Source organism: Salvia miltiorrhiza, chromosome 1 (assembly GCF_028751815.1).
Source record: "Salvia miltiorrhiza cultivar Shanhuang (shh) chromosome 1, IMPLAD_Smil_shh, whole genome shotgun sequence".
NCBI classification, from domain to species: Eukaryota; Viridiplantae; Streptophyta; class Magnoliopsida; order Lamiales; family Lamiaceae; genus Salvia; species Salvia miltiorrhiza.
The window spans coordinates 75,175,117-75,193,640 of NC_080387.1; the positions used below are offsets into that span (position 1 = coordinate 75,175,117).

The 18,524-nt window shown below is 36.5% G+C and overlaps 3 protein-coding genes across 3 annotated transcripts; 1 reads left to right on the forward strand and 2 right to left on the reverse strand.

Annotated features, from left to right (window-relative positions):
- The first annotated feature begins 2,886 nt into the window (after positions 1-2,886).
- Positions 2,887-6,600, forward strand: LOC131006217 (uncharacterized). Its single transcript, XM_057933396.1, has 7 exons — positions 2,887-4,348; positions 4,433-4,532; positions 4,618-5,330; positions 5,437-5,879; positions 5,967-6,290; positions 6,379-6,486; positions 6,565-6,600. Exons 1-3 carry the CDS (start codon positions 2,904-2,906, stop codon positions 5,326-5,328), a joined length of 2,256 nt encoding a protein of 751 aa, XP_057789379.1. The 5' UTR covers positions 2,887-2,903; the 3' UTR covers positions 5,329-5,330; positions 5,437-5,879; positions 5,967-6,290; positions 6,379-6,486; positions 6,565-6,600.
- A 6,582-nt stretch (positions 6,601-13,182) lies between these two features.
- On the reverse strand, positions 13,183-14,265 carry LOC131013486 (F-box/kelch-repeat protein At3g23880-like). The gene is made up of 2 exons (XM_057941585.1): positions 13,981-14,265; positions 13,183-13,860 (listed from the first exon to the last, which is right to left on the reverse strand). Exons 1-2 carry the CDS (start codon positions 14,263-14,265, stop codon positions 13,183-13,185), a joined length of 963 nt encoding a protein of 320 aa, XP_057797568.1.
- Positions 14,266-15,660: 1,395 nt separating this feature from the next.
- On the reverse strand, positions 15,661-17,094 carry LOC131006218 (F-box/kelch-repeat protein At3g23880-like). Its single transcript, XM_057933397.1, has 2 exons — positions 16,980-17,094; positions 15,661-16,842 (listed from the first exon to the last, which is right to left on the reverse strand). The coding sequence occupies exon 2, from the start codon at positions 16,810-16,812 to the stop codon at positions 15,754-15,756; it is 1,059 nt and encodes a 352-aa protein (XP_057789380.1). The 5' UTR covers positions 16,813-16,842; positions 16,980-17,094; the 3' UTR covers positions 15,661-15,753.
- Between the last annotated feature and the right edge of the window lie 1,430 nt (positions 17,095-18,524).

The following is an 18,524-nucleotide window of genomic DNA, read 5'->3' on the forward strand; positions in this document are numbered from 1 at the left end:
GAATTAATCCTCTAGTCTTTTGCTTATATTATCAACATTGTATAATGACCAAGTTTTAAATTTGTTAATGCAGTCGCTTTCAAAGTGCAGCAGATTGGAATGTTTACTGGAGTAAACTTTGTGAAGAAAGTTCAGAAGGGTTAGGTTGATTATGTCACCAAAAACTTTGTGATTTCTTGTGGCATTTTATTATGTTATTTGATGTAATTAGTAGGCTAAGTTACTTTTTGTGAATAAAAGGATGAGTTGTAGCAAATGGATGTATATATTATCCCTAGAAAAATGATAACATGCTTTGGTTGTCTGCCCAAAAATCAACACGCAGTACATAGATTTTCTAACAATTTGAAAACGAAATTCATGGCCTCTTGGAATCCAATGTCTTCTTCTCACCACATTCACAAGTATATCTAGCAAATCAATGGCAATTTCTTCAATTCTCCACTTTTTTTTAGAACCCACTTTCACAATGTGGGTTCTACACTACAAAAAAATGCGTTTTTACCGGCGAAAACTACCGGCGGCTATTTTGCCGTCGGTAGCTAACGGCGGCACGGCGGCGGCAGTCCAGGCGACCCGAACTTTCGAATTTACCGGCCATCTACCGACGGCAAATTCCCCGCCGTTAGCTAGCGGCGGCGACGCCGCCGTTAATATTAAAATACGCAATAAATAATTTATTTTATAGAATTAACGGCGGTAAAATTGCCGCCGCTATCTAGCGGCGGCATTTGCCGTCGGTAACCTTTTTAATATAGGGCAGCGGGTTCCTTCTTTTTTCAGTTTCTGCGCCACACACACACACACGAAAATCCACCCCCCCCTCCCCTGCCTGCTGCTGCTGCTTCCGCTGCTGCTTCGCCGCCGCCGCCGACCGCCGCCGCCGCCGACCGCCGCCGCCCTAGCAGGTATCTCTCTCTCTCTCTAGATCTATATATATATATATATATATATATATCTCATTAATTTTAATTATATATATATAATTATATAATTTTCACTTATATTATTTATTGTAGTTCGACGACCTCGTTTCACCGCCTTCTTCACGACACCCACCGGAAACCACCACCGTACGCTCTCTTATTTATTTAATTATGAATTTATTTATGTATTTAATTATATATTAATTAAATAGATTTATTTGTTATATATAGTTAATTAATTTATAATTGATTTTGTTTATAACTAAATTATATGAAGCATGATTAATTTTAAATTATATTAATCTATTTAATATATGTTGTTAGTTTAATTTTAAATTATATTAATTTTAATCAATTAGTTTAAGAATTGTTTGTTAGAATAATTTATATATGTTGGATAATTTTGTTAAATTAAATGTTATGTGCTATGTGTTTATGAAATGTTATATTATTATATATATATATATATATATATATATATATATATATATATATATATATATATATATATATATATTGTGGGATAGATTTAATCAATTTCTTAAGGATCTTCTCCCTTTGGGATAGAAATTGATTATTTCTTAAGGATCTTCTCCCTACAAATGATTGTTTTTAATTTAATTACCATGATTTTTATTGCTTTTATTTGTATTGTATAATTATTGCTTCGACATTGGGGGGTCGGGTAGACCTAGTATAGGCTTAGTAAATTAGGACCACTATGGTCACTATAGTTGATGGTAGAGTCGAGCACTTGGTAGTTAGGATAGTGGGGTTATGCTGTCGAAATTTTGTTAGATTTCAAGTAATTTATTATGTTTTATTTGTTTTTTTCAATTAGAATTTGCAAGAATGAGTGATAATCGTACGTGGATGTACGCGAGATACAATGATCGTACCGCATTTGAAACGGGGCTTGAGTATTTCCTTGAGTGGGCGTTCAATCAAACGGCGTACACAGATGGACAAGGTAACATTAGGTGCCCGTGTAAGAAGTGCAAGAATCAAGCGTATTTAGATGTACCTACGGTCAGAGAACATGTTAGTAGGCGTGGATTTGTCCTGAATTACAAAGTTTGGGTTTGTCACGGGGAAGCACCGCTGTCTATGCCGAGAGAACATGCTATAATGAATGAGGATGATGGATTATACAATAACTACGAAAGGATGGTGCATGACCATGCTGGACCTAGTAATTATCAAGATCCTCCAAATCTGGAGCAGCCGCCCAATAATGACGCTCAACAGATTTATAACATGTTGGATGCAGCGGATACTCCATTGTACGCAGGATGTGACACGTACTCACAATTAAGTTGGATGACTCAATTCATGAGCATAAAGACTGAAAGCCACATGTCAGAGAGGACTTACAATCAGATGTCTTCGATGATGAAAGCTGCTTTACCAGAGGGTAACAACTGTCCAGAAGACTTCTATAGTACGAAAAGAAATCTACGTGGTTTGGGTTTGCCAGTAGAGAAGATCGATTGCTGTGTTAATAACTGCATGTTGTATTGGGGGGAAACTAGTGAGCTACATAGTTGTATGTTCTGTGACCAATCACGATATAAGGACAGCTTGCGTGCATCTGGGAGTCGCAGAAAGAAACAAGTGCCTGCTAAACAGATGCACTATTTTCCCTTGACGCCCCGATTGCAGAGATTGTTTGCATCTCCTGCAACTGCTGAACATATGCGGTGGCATGCGACCTCCACAGACGATGGGATAATGCGCCACCCGGCCGACTCTCCGGCATGGAAACATTTGAATTCAGTCTTTCTTGGATTCGCCGATGAGATTAGAAATGTGAGATTGGGCCTCTCTACAGATGGTTTTGCCCCATTTGCACAATCAGGGCGTCAATATTCTTCTTGGCCAGTTATTGTCACGCCGTATAACCTGCCTCCGTGGTTGTGCATGAAAGAACAATTCATGTTCCTCACAGTCCTCGTGCCTGGCCCATCAAACCCAAAGATGAAGTTGGACGTATTCTTACAGCCATTGATACACGAGTTAAAATCTCTGTGGGAGGTTGGTGTGAACACTTACGACATATCGTTGAAGCAAAATTTCCAGATGCGAGCAGCTCTGATATGGACTATCAGTGATTTTCCAGCGTACGCTATGTTGTCTGGGTGGGGTACAGCTGGGAAATTGGCATGTCCACATTGCATGGAGAATACAGAAGCATTCACTTTGCCGATGAGTGGAAAACAATCGTGGTTTGATAATCATCGGAAGTTCTTACCTCCTAACCATGTGTTTAGGAGAAACAAAACTTCATTCTTGAGGAATAAGACATGCAATGTTGGTCCACCAGAACAAAGATCAGGAATACAAATCTTGAATCAAATCGAGGGGTTAGGCTTCGTGAAGGTTACCGAAGACTTCGATGGCAGGAACGCTCAACTCGCCAAATATCAAGATGTAGGGTGGAAAAAGAAAAGCATATTTTGGGATCTACCCTATTGGAGATATCTTTTGATTCGACATAATCTGGATGTCATGCACATTGAGAAAAATGTGTTTGATAACGTGTTTAATACTGTCCTGAATGTGAAGGGGAAGACAAAAGATACAGAAAAATCTAGAGAAGAATTGAACACCTTCTGCAAGCGGAAAGAGTTGAAGAAAGTGGATGGAACTCGAGGGTATCCGAAAGCATGTTATACGCTTGACAGGGAAGAGAAGAAGATCTTACTCCAATGGATCAAGAGTCTTAAGTTTCCCGATGGGTACGTGTCAAATATTAGTAGATGCGTTGACATGAACGCCCTGAAGATGCACAACATGAAAAGTCACGACTGTCACGTGTTCATGCAAATCCTTCTGCCTGTTGCATTTAAAGAACTTCTTCCTAAGAATGTTTGGGAGGCAATTACAGAGTTAAGTTTCTTCTTCAGAGAATTAACATCCCGCAACGTGGCCATATATGACATGAGAATACTGAGTGAGAAGATAGCTGTTACTCTTTGCAAACTTGAGCGTATCTTCCCGCCTAGTTTATTTGATTCAATGGAGCACCTACCAGTTCATTTGGCAGATGAGGCACGATTGGCTGGTCCAGTGCAATATCGGTGGATGTATCCTTTTGAAAGATATTTGAGGACATTAAAAAATCATATAAAAAACAAAGCCAAGGTTGAGGCGTCCATCGCCAATGCATACTTACTTGCAGAAATGTCAACCTTCTCATCGTTTTACTTTGAAGATCAAATATCTACAAAGTGGACAACTTTGCCTCGCAATATTGAGATGCCCGTTGCTGAAAATGATGATCCTCTTTGTCTCGCCATATTCAAACCTACTGGGCGTTCACTTGGCCGAGGGACGAAGAGATACATGGATGAGCGCGAATGGCATGCTGCACACATGTATATTTTGAGCAATTGTGCAGAGGTTGCAGAGACATATAGCAAGTGAGTATTCTCGTTCAATTTACGTATAAGAAGTGTTCATCATATATAGGTGTTAACATATTTATTTGATTCTTTGTATCCAAGGATCTTCAAGGAGGAAAAACGATATGCAAATCCTTACATGACTGATGCAGAGTTTGAAGTCGCGTTTCACAACGAGTTTATTCTGTGGTTTAACCATTACGTAAGAGACGATAAATTTATGTTAAATATACATTTACTTACTCTAAAATTGGCTAGCAAACTTAAATGATATTTGTGTGAAACAGGTTTGTCGTCCTTGTAACGACGAGTTGAACCCTTATATTAGGTCGCTTGCAGCTGGACCATTAAGGGAGATTGAAACATACTCCGGCTATTTCGTGAATGGCTACAGGTTTCACACAACTGATCATGATAGAGAGAGTGCGACTGTGAACAGTGGCGTTTGCATAAAAGGTTCGGTCTATGGTAGTGATAGAGATGTGCTAGACTTTTATGGGCGTCTGCAAGAGGTTTGCGTGCTGGAGTATCCGGGGTATCCAATTAAGCAGACAGTCTTGTTCAACTGTGAATGGTTTGACTTGTCGGCTCAGGGAACTTCTATTGATACAGACTTCAAATTAGTTTCACTGAACCACACACGAAGATATAAGAAGTATGATCCCTTTGTTTTGGCGAGTCAAGTAGTTCAAGTGTTTTACTGTCCCTATCCCAGTACGAACCAATCAAAGAAAAATTGGTGGTCAGCATGCAAAGTCAACGCAAGATCTAAGGTTGAAGTGTCTACTGCAGCATCTACATCAACATTAGATCAACCATTTCAAGAAGAAGTGGTTACTATTATGCCTACTCACACAAGTGTAGGCATTGAACAACCACTTCTCCTTCATCCCCTCGGTGGAGTCATTGAGATTGAAGATGACGATGAAGCAGAAGACGATGATTCCCCGTTGACATCTAACGATAGTGATGATGATAGTAGTGATGCTTATGAATAAATGTAAATGCACATTTTGGTTGAATTTGATTGCAAATTTGTTATGTTTGTTAGTTACTGTTAATGTTACGTTTCGCTATATATTTGTTAATTTAATTGTATGCAACAGGCATCATGTCTACCTCTCGAGGTTTGTTGGGATTTGGGAGGCGATCTGGCGTTAATGCGCCAGAAGCTACAGCAGATACATCTGATGGGTCTGGGACGCATATTTCTGGGACTCCCGAGACTCCCAATGCTTCTAGTAGTTCACGGGCAAGAAGGCCTAGGGGCCCTACAGCTGCCGCTATCAGAGAGAGAGAGGTTAAGGCACCTGATGGGAGGACGGTATTTCAGAGGCACGAAGAGACTGGGTAAGTACATTAGTTAAAATTACTGTTTCTCGTACACCATGATTAAGTGACAAAATTACTTGTACACAGTGTTTTGTTGGAGCCCACTGGCCTGTCCAAAGCTTGCACGTGCACATTTAAGATGTTTGAAAACACAGGCGGGTACACATGGAAGTTGACGCCCCCGGCGATGAAGGATAAATTTTTTGATGAATTACAGGTACAATTAAATTTATAATACATATAAATATATCATATTAAATTGTTAAAATGTTTGATATTAAATTAATTCTCTTTCTTTCAACAGAAAGAGTTTACGTGGAAGCCCGAGGATGAGCATGACGTGAGGATCATGTGGGAGACAAAAGCCCGCAAAAGGTACTCCGACATGATGAGCGACTACAAGACAACTCTCAAGCAGTGTATCAGCCAAGGGAGAGAGATGTCTAGGCCCGCTTGGATGACTCCCGATTTCTGGACTGGACTCCGGGATTACTGGCATCAGCCCGAGGTTGAGGCTGTTTCAACTCGAGCTCGTGCCAACCGGATGTCCGAGCCCGATGGGGAGGGTACAGGGATCAGTAGGCACGTGGGCGGGTCCCAGTCGACTCGTATCCTCCAGCAGTATATGGTATGTAATTAACAAATAATTAAGTATATAAATTAAATTAATATATTGACTAATATAACTTATTTATCTTATATAAATGCATATACAGAGCTTGGATCCTGGTACTCCCCAGGATGCACCGAACTATGCCACCTTCCTCCGCCTCCACACGTACGCCGACGGAAGTTATACGTCGGAGAGAGATGCTAGAATTGACGTAAGTGTTTAAGTTTATTCAAATATTTAGTGAATGTATTTATTTTCTAACAATTATGCATTGTTATGTATGTATTAGGCCGAGGTTCATCGACTGGCCGCTGCCACAGGACGTGTATGATAGGTCACGGATCTACGGCGTCGGGAGTGCCGGGCAGAGTCAGGCTAGTAGGGGGTCTATCCGCAGCACGGGCACTTCTGCGGTGTCTCAGCAGCTTTATGAGACACGGATCTCCACGCTGGAGGAGCGATTGGCGGCAGAGCAAGCAGAACGCCAACAGATGCAGGACCGCGTGGCTCAATTGGAGGCGTTTATGAGGATGTATAATGCTCCGCCACCTCCACAGCCTGATGCCGATGATGATGATGATGATGATGCTTAGACTTATGTTTATGTTTTCAAACAAAATTACATTTGCACTTTCTTTTCAAATTTATGTTTTATTGAACTATATATTTCAAGTGCTTTAATTATTAAAACTATAAATGTTTTATATATTTATGGCAATGATGATGATGATTGCATTTAACATAAACAAATAAATTCAAATCACATTATAATAACCAAATTAAAACACTTTTGGTGTATTAATGTTAAAAAAAAAAAAAAATTAATTAATTAATTAATTAATTAATTATTAAATATTAATTAAATATTTTACCGACGATAAAAATAAGGACCGAAACGAACTCGCTCACTAATTAACAACATATTTAAGGTATTATCTCCACATATTCAAAGATTATAATTATATGAGTGAGTATATAGCATTTAAATGAATTAATAGATGTAGATATATCAATAATACGAGTGTTCTGTACTGGTGATCACTCGAAAAGAATTTCAAAGTTAAGCGTGCTTGACACATAGCACAAGCAAGATGGGTGACCCACTGGGAAGTCGGGTCGCCGACTGGGAAGTTCGTCTAAAGTATGCAATACCGTATAAATACGGAAATAAATTGTGGATATACAATATACAATAAAATAAATAAATAAATAAATAAATAAATAAAATAAAATAAAATAAAATAAAAAAATAAAATAAAAAACATTACCGTGGGCAAAACGCCGTCGGTAGTTACCGACGGCAATTTCCCCTCGGTAAATACCCGGCCATCCTCCGGCGTGACCCACCGGCCGGCGGTAGATTTTTACCGACGGCGATTCGCCGCCGCTAGTTAGCGGCGGTAATCGCCGTCGGTAGTTTTCCGGCAGGGTCAGCCGGACTCCGGTGGCTCTCTACCGACGGCAAAATAGCCCTCGGTAACTAGCGGCGGTGTCTGCCGCCGCTATTTCTCCGGCTAGGCTCCGCCGTTTAACGGCGACAATTCCGGTGGCATCGCCGCCGTTAACTGCCGACGGCGGATGTTCGCCGCCGTTATTGTCGTTGCCGACGAACCGTTTAGCGGCGGGAGATTGCCGCCGTTATCGCCGCCGGTAACACTATTTACCGGCGGCCGTCTTTTGTTACCGACGGCATTTAGCCGTCGGTAATCAGCGCTTTTTTTGTAGTGCTATCGAGGGGCATTATAGATTTTAATTTCATTAAAAAAAATCATCATTAAACATAGGGCTGTAAAAAAATAAAGCCGCTTGCTAATTATTCGAAGTTTGGTTCGAAAAAAGCTCGTCCAAGTTCATTTAGTGAAGTTTGAAAAATAAACAAATCAAACTTGAGTTCGATAGTATTCGTGAACATATTTTTTAAGTGATTCAGATTGAAAAATATAAATAATTAGTAGGCACAACACATATTTATCTAGTAAAATTGATAATAATTGTATTAGATCACTAATTAACTCTATTTGTTGAACTCATTTCAGTAGCAAATTCCACGACGTGGTCCTACATTTTAGATTTTTTCCACTTAATTTTTTCCTTGGAATAAGACTGCCATTAATAGATGCAGTATGACTAAGTCTTCTCTCTACCCAAATAATACTGCACGGGAAATGGGAAACGAGGTTAATTTATGGAAAATAAATGCTTATTGATAAACGCCTCTACAATATTTCGGTAAAACTTGTTACTCAAAATGAGTTATTTTTAGGGAGTTACTCAAAATGACCAGGGGATCTAAATTGCAATTTGTCAAAATCCAATGCAATTGCAATTCTATATAATTATTTTTAAATCCATACCTATTATAAAAAAGTCTTATTTTATAAAATTTGATTGATCTATTATATCCTTCATATATATACTTAATTTAAGGTCAATTGTGTAATTTAATGTATTATATCTTTTATATTATAAAAATCTTATAAGCTCCACCAATCAATCCGCGGGCTAAATTCTACAATTAGAATTTTGAATTGGTCTCCACGTTAAGCGTGTTATTGGGTTTAGTTGCTAATTAGACAAAAACGTCTTTCACTATTCACGGATAACCTTTATAGCGGGCCTGGGTTGGGCCCATGCTTGTGGATTGAAATGGGCATGTTCGTCCGTGGGTTCAACTTGGTGGAGTTTGGTGGGCTTCAAGTTGGTTTTGTATAGTTTTTTCTATAAGATTCTACGTTTTCTGATGTATATCAAATAGATTTAGTTTAATATCTAATGAATTAATATATATTTATAATAATATATAATATGTAATTTATGAACTTAATTTTAAAATAAAATATGCAATAAGGGTGAAATAGGCAATTCAAATATTGTTCCCAAGTCACTTTTTATATTAGTATAGATATTATTCAAATTTAAATTTAAAAATTCAAAGGAAAACACTTTAATAATTTAAATCGTTTGTATAAAGTGTGAAAATAAATTGAGTAGGCTAGATTAGTTACTAAGTGAGCTTATCAGGTCACAGCTAGGATCTTGTTAGCTAAATGAATACCGTTGAATTAGTCTTTCAAGCCAATTATTCAAGTCAACTAACATGGCCCACTTTGCAATTTCTTTGTTTTCACACTTTCTTTTTATTTTCTATACATGCTAATCACCATAGCTATCATGAAAACATGATTGATTGACATATATGTGGAATATTTGAACAAAAATATTTAATTTCTCAATAAAACCTTACACTATATATATCTTCAATTCCTTGATATTATATTACATTATTAGAGAATATTAATTTAATTATGTGAAATATGAATATCTAAGCGTATACATGAAATAAATTTAGTTATGAACAATTTCTTTTCTATAAAAATGGGGTACACAAATTAAAAAAGTATAGATAATAAGGTAAATGAGGAGAGAGATAGAGAGAGTAGTGAAAAAATAAGAGAAAGAGTAAATGTGAAAAGAGATAGAGAGAGTGAATAAAGTAAATTATTTTATTTTTTACATTGTGACATTATAAATGAAACGCCTAAAAAGGAAATTTGAGACAATATTATTGGGACGAAAGAAGTAGGAAAGTTTTTAATACATCTTGATTATAAAATATTTATAATCTTGTATACTTGCTAATAAAAATATTATATGAGTTGGTTTAGTCTTTCTCAATTTTTTGGAGGTTAATTTTAAAATACGGATTGTCACATAAGCCTACAGCCTACCTGTGGAATTTATTGAAGAAAAAAAACCAATGAACATTTTAGTAATTAATGAATTTAAGTTTTAGGACTTCCACAAATATTTGGTCGTTTTTCTCATGTTATGTGAAAGGAAAAACATAAATTGTGCATGCATCATACGAACGTGGTTGAGTTTCAAGATCAGACTGAGCAATAGATGTTCAACAAAATGATTGATTTAGCTGCCAAGGGAGAAAGTGAACTGAAGGGTTCGATCAATTGTCTGAACCAATACTAGATTAATTTATCGCAGGCTAAGTGTATTATTTTACTAATGTTTTGAAATTGGGATAAATCAGTATTTTGTAAATTCCACAAGTATGCCTACATGATTGGGATTGGAAGAAAATGATATAACTGATATATGGCTTTAACGTGGGCCACACATCGTTGACTTGAGACTCTTCTAAGTCCTAACTATGAATTATTTGGAAAAAGCATATAAGCTTGACGACTCGACCAATCAATCCTTGGGCTAAATTCTAGCATTAGAATTTTGAATTGGTCTCCACCTTAAGCGTGTTAATGGGTTTAGTTGCTAATCAGACAAAACCCTCTTTCACTATTTGTAATTTCCACATACACGTATACACGATAGCGATTTTTCCTTTTCTTTTTCTTTTATTTTGCTATTCAGATATTGATTAGTGAAAATTTCTTGTTGATAAGAATTTTCCTAAACCATTTTATACTCAATCCTAAATTTATTATCTACTTGGCTTTTTAATGCCAGCCACTCAATGCAAAAAGACTATATGTTTTGCAAAAAATCTTTGCATTAATTTCTTTCTCATCAAAGGATCAACAAATGGCTACTTATATATAAACTACATGCATGCATGGTTTATCGCAAGCTGCTTTTTATTAGAGATGAACTTTTTAGTTAAGTACAAAATGAGACATCGATTATGAACTAAATTATTAAAATAACTGGGTACAAATATTAATATTATACACGAATTGCTTTAGTCATCCAAGTCAATCATTTAGCTCATATTTGGTTGGGTGTTTTTAGAATCTGGAAAGGGATTCAATTGAATCTGTTACTTGTTGTTTGGTTTGAATAATGAGTTAACCATCACCCTTAATTAAAGGTAATACAATCACCCAATTTGTTACCCCTCAAAATAGGGGAAAAACAAAAAAAAATAGAATTCCTTACCAATGATTAATTTTCTTTGTTAAACCAAACACTCAATAAAAGTAATAGTTATTTTTCTCATTCCGCTCCTTTATTTGATTTTATTCACTTTTCATTCCTCTACTCGAACCAAACGAGCACTAAAAAAATCTTCCTCTCTCCTCATCCACATATCAATGGCAATTTCTTCAATTTCCCACTTTTAATTTTTTGTCTTTCTCTATATTTACAATTGCTCGGATTGGCCTACCTGTGGACCTAGACTTTTATCAACTATCAATTCAACAACACTACGTTAAATAAGGTAGGAGACTAAAAATCAATGTACAATAACGATTAAATTAATAAAAAAGAGTATATATTTTGCAAAAATTTTGTTGCATTAATTTCTTTCTCATCAAAGATCAACAAATTGCCTACAAGTCTACATGGTTTATTAGCGATGGAACTTTTTAGTCCACGATTAGTTCATAAGTACAAAATGAGACACCAATTATGAACTAAATTATTACTCACTCTGTCCCTAAAAATTATATGGACCAAAAGAGATGACACGAGTTTTTTGATAGTTTTGTTTAAGTTGCAAGCATTTAGTTTTAAGTACAAAATGAGACACCAATTATGAACTAAATTATGATACATATATTAATATTGTACACGAATTAATTGATTTAGTCTTCCATGTCCACCGCTTAGTCTTTCCTTCTCTAAAAAAAATAGTCTTCCTCTCACCACATCCACAAGCATATCAATGGCAATTTCTTCTATTCCCACTTTTTTTGTGTCTTTCTTTATATTTATCTGGAATCGATAAACTTTACTAGTTGGAAGGCAATGATGCTACAGGGTTTCACAGGATTGTGGACTGAATTAAGCATCACATTAATCATGAAAGGGACAAATTCAGAGTATCACACGATTTGGTCAGAGTTTGGTATCATTGATTTCTCTTGCAATAATTTCGGAGGAGAGATACCAAATGCAATTGGTGATCTTACCTCACTTCATCAGCTCAACCTCTCCCACAATGCCCTCAATGGAAGCATCCCAAACTCATTTGGTCAGTTGAGGAATCTCGAATCACTCGACCTCTCTGTAAATCGACTCATCGGGCCAATACCAGTGGAGCTTGCAGGGCTCACATTTCTTCAAGTCCTGAATCTGTCCTACAATAAGCTGGTTGGAGAGATCCCAAATGGGCGTCAGTTACAAACATTTTCAGCTGATTCCTTCAAAGGAAATGCGGGGTTGTGTGGTTTCAATCTCAACATAAGCTGCAGTACTGATAGTGATGACAGTGATCATTTGTGGCCAGAAGAAGATGAAAACGGGGAAGAGAAGAGTGAGATCGAGTGGGAGTATGTATCTTCTGCGCTTGGTTATGTTGTGGGATTAGGAAGCATTGCATGGACGCTTTTATGCCGCAGAAGCTTCAGAGAAAGATATTTCGAGAAAATAGAAGAGATTGTTGACAAGATTTTCTACGAGAGAGCGAGGAGAAGAAGACATGAAAGAAGAAGAAGAATAGTAGAGATGAGGAATGAGGTTAGGAGACAGCAGAGAAGATGATAGTACAATTTAGATACTTAAATAAACAAGGCTGTTTAGAGTTTAATGTGAGTGTCAAGGTTTTTGTTTTGCTTTTTTTTTTCTTTTTCTGACGTGTAATTTTCAAAATGACTAGAATTATAAAGTTGATAGTGATCTAATTCTATCCCAACATAGTTGATAGTGATTACATTTTCCCAACTAAAGAAGTTAAGCCTATCTTCCTGCAACCTAAAAAGATTTCCTGATTTTTTAAAACAATCCAACTTGATTTCTATCACTCTTTTAGTTGGACAAAGTTTACATCAGTTGATTTCTCACGCAATAAATTGACAGTCGAAATTAAGTGACATATATTAATTTTTGCCTTCTTAAACCATTCGAGCTTCTAAATACTCATCATCATCACAAGTTACTAGACAACAAGAAATAATAGTGCTCTCTCTTTCTCCCTAGGCCTCTAACGGTGAGACTAAACTTTCAATGTAAACATCAGAAAGACAGAAACCATAACCCTAATCCCTTTCCTGTCAAAAACCATCAAATTCCCAATCTTGATCAACAAAAACCCACCACCCCAAAAAGGAGCCAAGGCCGGAGAAATATGGAGAGGATTGCATAGCTGATCAAGAACCACCACTTTCTCCCAAGACTCCTTCTTCATCCAAATCTCCACGCAACTCGAATACTCGCGCCGGTAGTATGCCGAAAGGCACTCTCCGATCACCCCAATTCCCAGCCACCTGCAGCCTTCCGAGCACTCTGGCAGCTCCACCGCCCCGATCACCTCCCTCTTCAAGTCGAAAGCAACCACGCCTCGTCTATCACACCTCTCCCAGTGAAGACTCCCACTTGCTAACATCCCCATCCTCATTGTAGCCCTACCTATACCAATACCATTCGTCTTCTTCCATGAATCCCAACCCTTCACTTCCTTCCATGAATCACGCTTCAAGCTATACATCATAGCTATAGCCATGGTGTGTCTGAACCCGGCCATCACAGTCGCAGTCGCAAAAACCTTGTAATCGCCACTCGATTCATCCCAACCCAACCCACAACTGTCGAATGCACGATTGTCTCCGTAATCGTCGGTATCGTCTAAGTCGTCTAAGTGAGGCAGTTTCTTGGAGATTCTGGTAGATGGGTTCTACAACACAAACTGTCTATTACGTACAAGGCAAACCAGTCCATTGCAACAACCAACGATGGAGTTATGAGAGATTGGGAAATCCAATTCTACAACTTGATTTTCTGAGTTATCGAGTACAGAGCGTTGCACCAGCGTTAGCTCTAGATCTAGTGTAGCGATAGATTTGAGCAACAAAACCTTGTGGCGGGCTAAACTAGGGTTTCTTGTCGAATTTTGATAGTGCATTTTGATGAATCGTTTGCTGTCGATCAGAGATCGCCATGCTTTCGAAACGCACCTGAATCGCAGGAGTGATTTCACCGGCAGTCTTGACAGTATTTCTTCGGTGATTTCTTTTAAAAGAGATGGGAAAATCATTTCTTCGTGAAGATGAAGAGATTGGTGAATGTTTCGGGTCTCCATAGCTGGTGGCGAACACGAAAAATACTTCTCCTACAAACAATCAAATATCAAATATCAAATAGCCTGTAAACAGCGACAGCCATCGGAACTGCCTTTCAATCGTATCACAAAAACGGTATCCATTCTTTTTATGTTTAGTGGCAATCGGAGGCTCAAAACGGCGGCTGCTGCTGCTGCTAGTGGAGGCTCCTCTATCGCCGGAAAAGGAGAGGTGATTTGGGGATTTAAGCCTAGCTAGGGTTTCAGGCCTTATATGGGCAACAATTGTTTTGTTTCCATGTGTAGTTCAAAAATTCGTAAAAACCCAAATAATAATTATTTTTTACCTTAATCTTCCTTTTATCAGCTAATAATAAAAGCGGCAAACATAAAATTATGGTATAGAATATTGAAATATTTTAATATTCAAAATTAAAAATAAGAATAATTCATAATATTATAATAAATTTTATTTTATTTTTTTAAAAATTATTCTAAAATCAATTTTATTATAATTTTTCTTTGGAATTAAGATCAATCTTTTAAAAGGAAATACACAAATTCTGAGTTATTTTCAGCCATATATCCGAAAAAACATACCTTTCTTCTCTAATCAACTGCATACATGGTATGAGATCCAATTCTCATAATTTTGTGTATTACTATTATATTTATTATTTTAACATATTAAATTAAAATTGTAATTTGTACTTTATTCAATGTACTTTATTCTTCAATTGTAATGTGTACTTATTTAATAAATGAAAAATTTAACACAGTTATATTTATATGTATAATCAAATTTTGGTATAATATTTAATTTGATATGAAATTAATTATTATTTTTTCGGGAGGGTGGGGTATAACCGGTTCGGTATCTATCATACTTTAATTTGGTATACCTTAAGTTTAGTATTTTTCTAGTACGGTATAACCGGTTCGGTATCTATCATACTTTAACCGAAAAGTTTGGTGTACCTTAGTTTCAATATTTTTCCAGTATGGTATAACCGGTTCGATATTTTTCCAATACGATATAGCAGGTATATTCTTTTACTTCTAGCATCATACGGCCTCTTCAAAAATGCACCAAAAATCTCTTTTTATTGTAATTCCTTTTACTCGACTCCGTCGAACTCTTCAATTTTTGCATCAAATTAAACCTAATTATGTATACTAAATTCCATTAATTAAAACACAAATAATTTAAGAATATAAATAATTAAAATACACACATATCAAATATCTTTACACTTGAATCATGCTACACCTTTGTAAATCAAGCAAAAGTGCATATAAATAGAATTACTATTTTTCACAATCGAATTTCTATTGTTGCTATTATAAAAGCATGTATCATTCTAAGTTTCGCTTATTGAATAACTACAAGTTTTAAATTAAAAGTCACATTAAGATGGATTCAAATTTGAAACATTAATAATAGTCAAAAACAAAAATGCATGACAAAAAAATCAAGAAGCTACACCTTTACCATGGGCATGGGGACTACTATAACTCTAATGGTGAGACTAAACTTTCAATGTAGACATCGGCATATTTCAACGAGACCACATCCCTAAACCTTTTCCCATCAAAAACCAACAAATTCCCAATCTTGATAAAAAAAAACCCACCACTCCAAAAAGGAGCCAAGGTGGGGGAAATATAGAGAGGACTAAAGAAGTGATCATCAAGAACCACCACTTTCTCCCAAGACTCCTTCTTCTTCATCCAAATATCCAAGCAACTCGAATCCTCACACCAGTAATATACCATAAGGCATTCCCCAATAACCTCAATACCTTGCCACCTGCAGCACTCCGAGCACTCGGGCAGCTCCACGGCCGCCCCCAACGCCTCTCTCTTCAAGTCGCAAGCAACCACGCCTCGTCTATCAGTCGTCTCCCAATGAAGACTCCCACTTGCAAATACCCCCATTTCACTTTCTCCATACCTACTACGATCCTCCTTCTTACATGAATCCCAATCCTTCACTTCTTCTGATTCCTTCCATGAATCACTCTTCAAGGTATATATCCAATATATAGATTTGCCGCTGGCTCTCTTCGCAATCGCAAAAACCTTGTAATCGCCACTCGATTCATCCCAACCGAACCCACAACAGTAGAATTGAAAGAACGACATCATGTCTGTCTCAGACAGTTTCTTGGAGATTCTGAGAGATGGGTTCCACAACACAAACTGTCTTTGTCTATCTCTATCCAGTAAAAGGCAAACCAGCCCATTGCAGCAACCAACGATATGAATATAATCGACTGGGAATTCCAGTTCTAGAGCATCATGAGTATCTGAGCTATCGAGTACAGAGCGTTGCAACAGCGTTGGCAGTGAAGACACATATTTGAGCAGCAAAACCTTGTGGTGGGCTAAACTAGGGTTTCTTGCCGAATTTTGAAGGTGGGTTCTGATGAATCGTTTGCTGTCGATCAGAGATTGCCATGCTTTCGAGACGCACCTGAATCTCAGGAGTGATTTCACCGGTAGTCTTAACAGTATTTCTTCGATGATTTCTTTGGAAAGAGATGGGTAAATGTCTCGGGTCTCCATAGATGGCGGCGAACACGAAAATACTTTCTCCTACAAACAATCAAATATCAAATATCAGAACCGATCACCTACCCACCTTTCTTCTACAAACAATCAAATATCAAATATCAAATATCAAATATATGTATATATATACGTACATCATCAATTCGCAAAGATTCGCATACCTTTCTTATACTATAGAATTAAAGCATACTAACGCTTCAAAAGCCAACCTAATTCGGAACTCTAGAGAGGGGAGAATAGAGAGGGAATTGCGAATGCCAATTCAATCAATTGCAGTTAGGGCTGTCGATCGGTTCGGGTTCGGTTACCGTACCCGAATTTTCGGTTATCCGAACCCGAAATTGTCAAATTTCAATAACCGTTCCCGAACCGTTTTAGGAGTTCGATTATCCAATACCCGCTTCGGTTAACCAATTGGGTTATTTGGGTATCCGAAATACCCATTTAAAAAATAAAATTCAAATAAATAAATATATATATAATATAATATAATATAATGATAGTAACAAACATAATCTATATTATATATAAAGAAGGAGTTTTAACGGCTAGAAATTCCCGGCAAAATTTAAATAAGTCATCAACATATTATTAACTGAATTGATTTCCGAAATTTAAGAGATTCAACAAATCTCCCAACAATACAATATCCACGTGCAACTTTTTCCAATTACTACTTCCTTTATAACTTCCAACTCACCATTACTCAAGCCCACTATAATATTTAAAATAACCAATAATATTTTAAATATTAAACAAATGCAGATTGTATGACTGAATTTTGTAAAATTTAACTATTTCTCTAAATAAATCGCATAACTATTATTATCACCCACTAAATCTATTGCCATATTTATATTATTTTAACTTATAACTAATATTTTATGTAGATAGTGGGAAACCCATTACCCATTACCCACTATATGTAACTGACTATTGAAATAGAAACCCATTACATATTTAATTTTGTGTTAGTAATAAAAACTACTCATTTCAATTTGTAAAGGAAAATCCATTTTTTTTTTGAAAATGTATAAAATATACTCATTTTTACTTCTCCCCTATACACTAATACCCATTACGTACGCTGCATAACGAATAACAAAATCAAATGATATATTAAATAAATAAATTATTAAATAATATTAAAATATAAGGAAATACGAATTGCTTTTTTAAATAAAATAATTCGCATTACATACACAATAAAGAACTTGAATTTAAAAATTAATTTTTAACTTTGTATTTATAATAGTTAAAATACCAATAATATTAAAAAATTATGTTTTTAAATTTATCTTATGTACTGTATAATTAACGTGGATTATTTTATTTTAAGAAATAATTTATATTTTCTTATATTTAATAGTTTTATTTTTTTATTCATTTAAAACGTCGTTCAATTCGATGCGCTCACTGTGCATCGCACGGACGGGCGTACTAGTAACATAATAAGCAGTAGAGGCAAAGGCACATCAGCGGTGGATTAAATTTAATTGACAAACCTACAATCCTTCCTAATCTCTATTATGCGTAAGAGACAAAGGAAATAAAGGAAAGAAAGCCCAGATTTTTCTATTATGCAAAATATTTATAATGGAATGAAAATCTGATTTTACCGTGTGCACTGAGCAACGGGGGCGGACGGAGTCTGCCGGAAGCGGGGCGGCGGAGCCTGGCGGGACCGGGGCGGCAGAGTCGTGGCG

What these genes read in the sequence shown, in the direction of transcription:
- LOC131006217 (XM_057933396.1), top strand. Translation starts at nt 2,904, where the DNA reads ATGAAGTTGGACGTATTCTTACAGCCATTGATACACGAGTTAAAATCT. An exon ending in GTTGCAGAGACATATAGCAA is followed by an intron (nt 4,349 to 4,432) that starts GTGAGTATTCTC and finishes TTTGTATCCAAG; the next exon opens with GATCTTCAAGGAGGAAAAAC. An exon ending in TTCTGTGGTTTAACCATTAC is followed by an intron (nt 4,533 to 4,617) that starts GTAAGAGACGAT and finishes TGTGTGAAACAG; the next exon opens with GTTTGTCGTCCTTGTAACGA.
- LOC131013486 (XM_057941585.1), bottom strand. Translation starts at nt 14,265, where the DNA reads ATGGAGACCCGAAACATTCACCAATCTCTTCATCTTCACGAAGAAATG. An exon ending in TAACGCTGGTGCAACGCTCT is followed by an intron (nt 13,861 to 13,980) that starts GTACTCGATAAC and finishes TTTGTGTTGTAG; the next exon opens with AACCCATCTACCAGAATCTC.
- LOC131006218 (XM_057933397.1), bottom strand. Translation starts at nt 16,812, where the DNA reads ATGGAGACCCGAGACATTTACCCATCTCTTTCCAAAGAAATCATCGAA.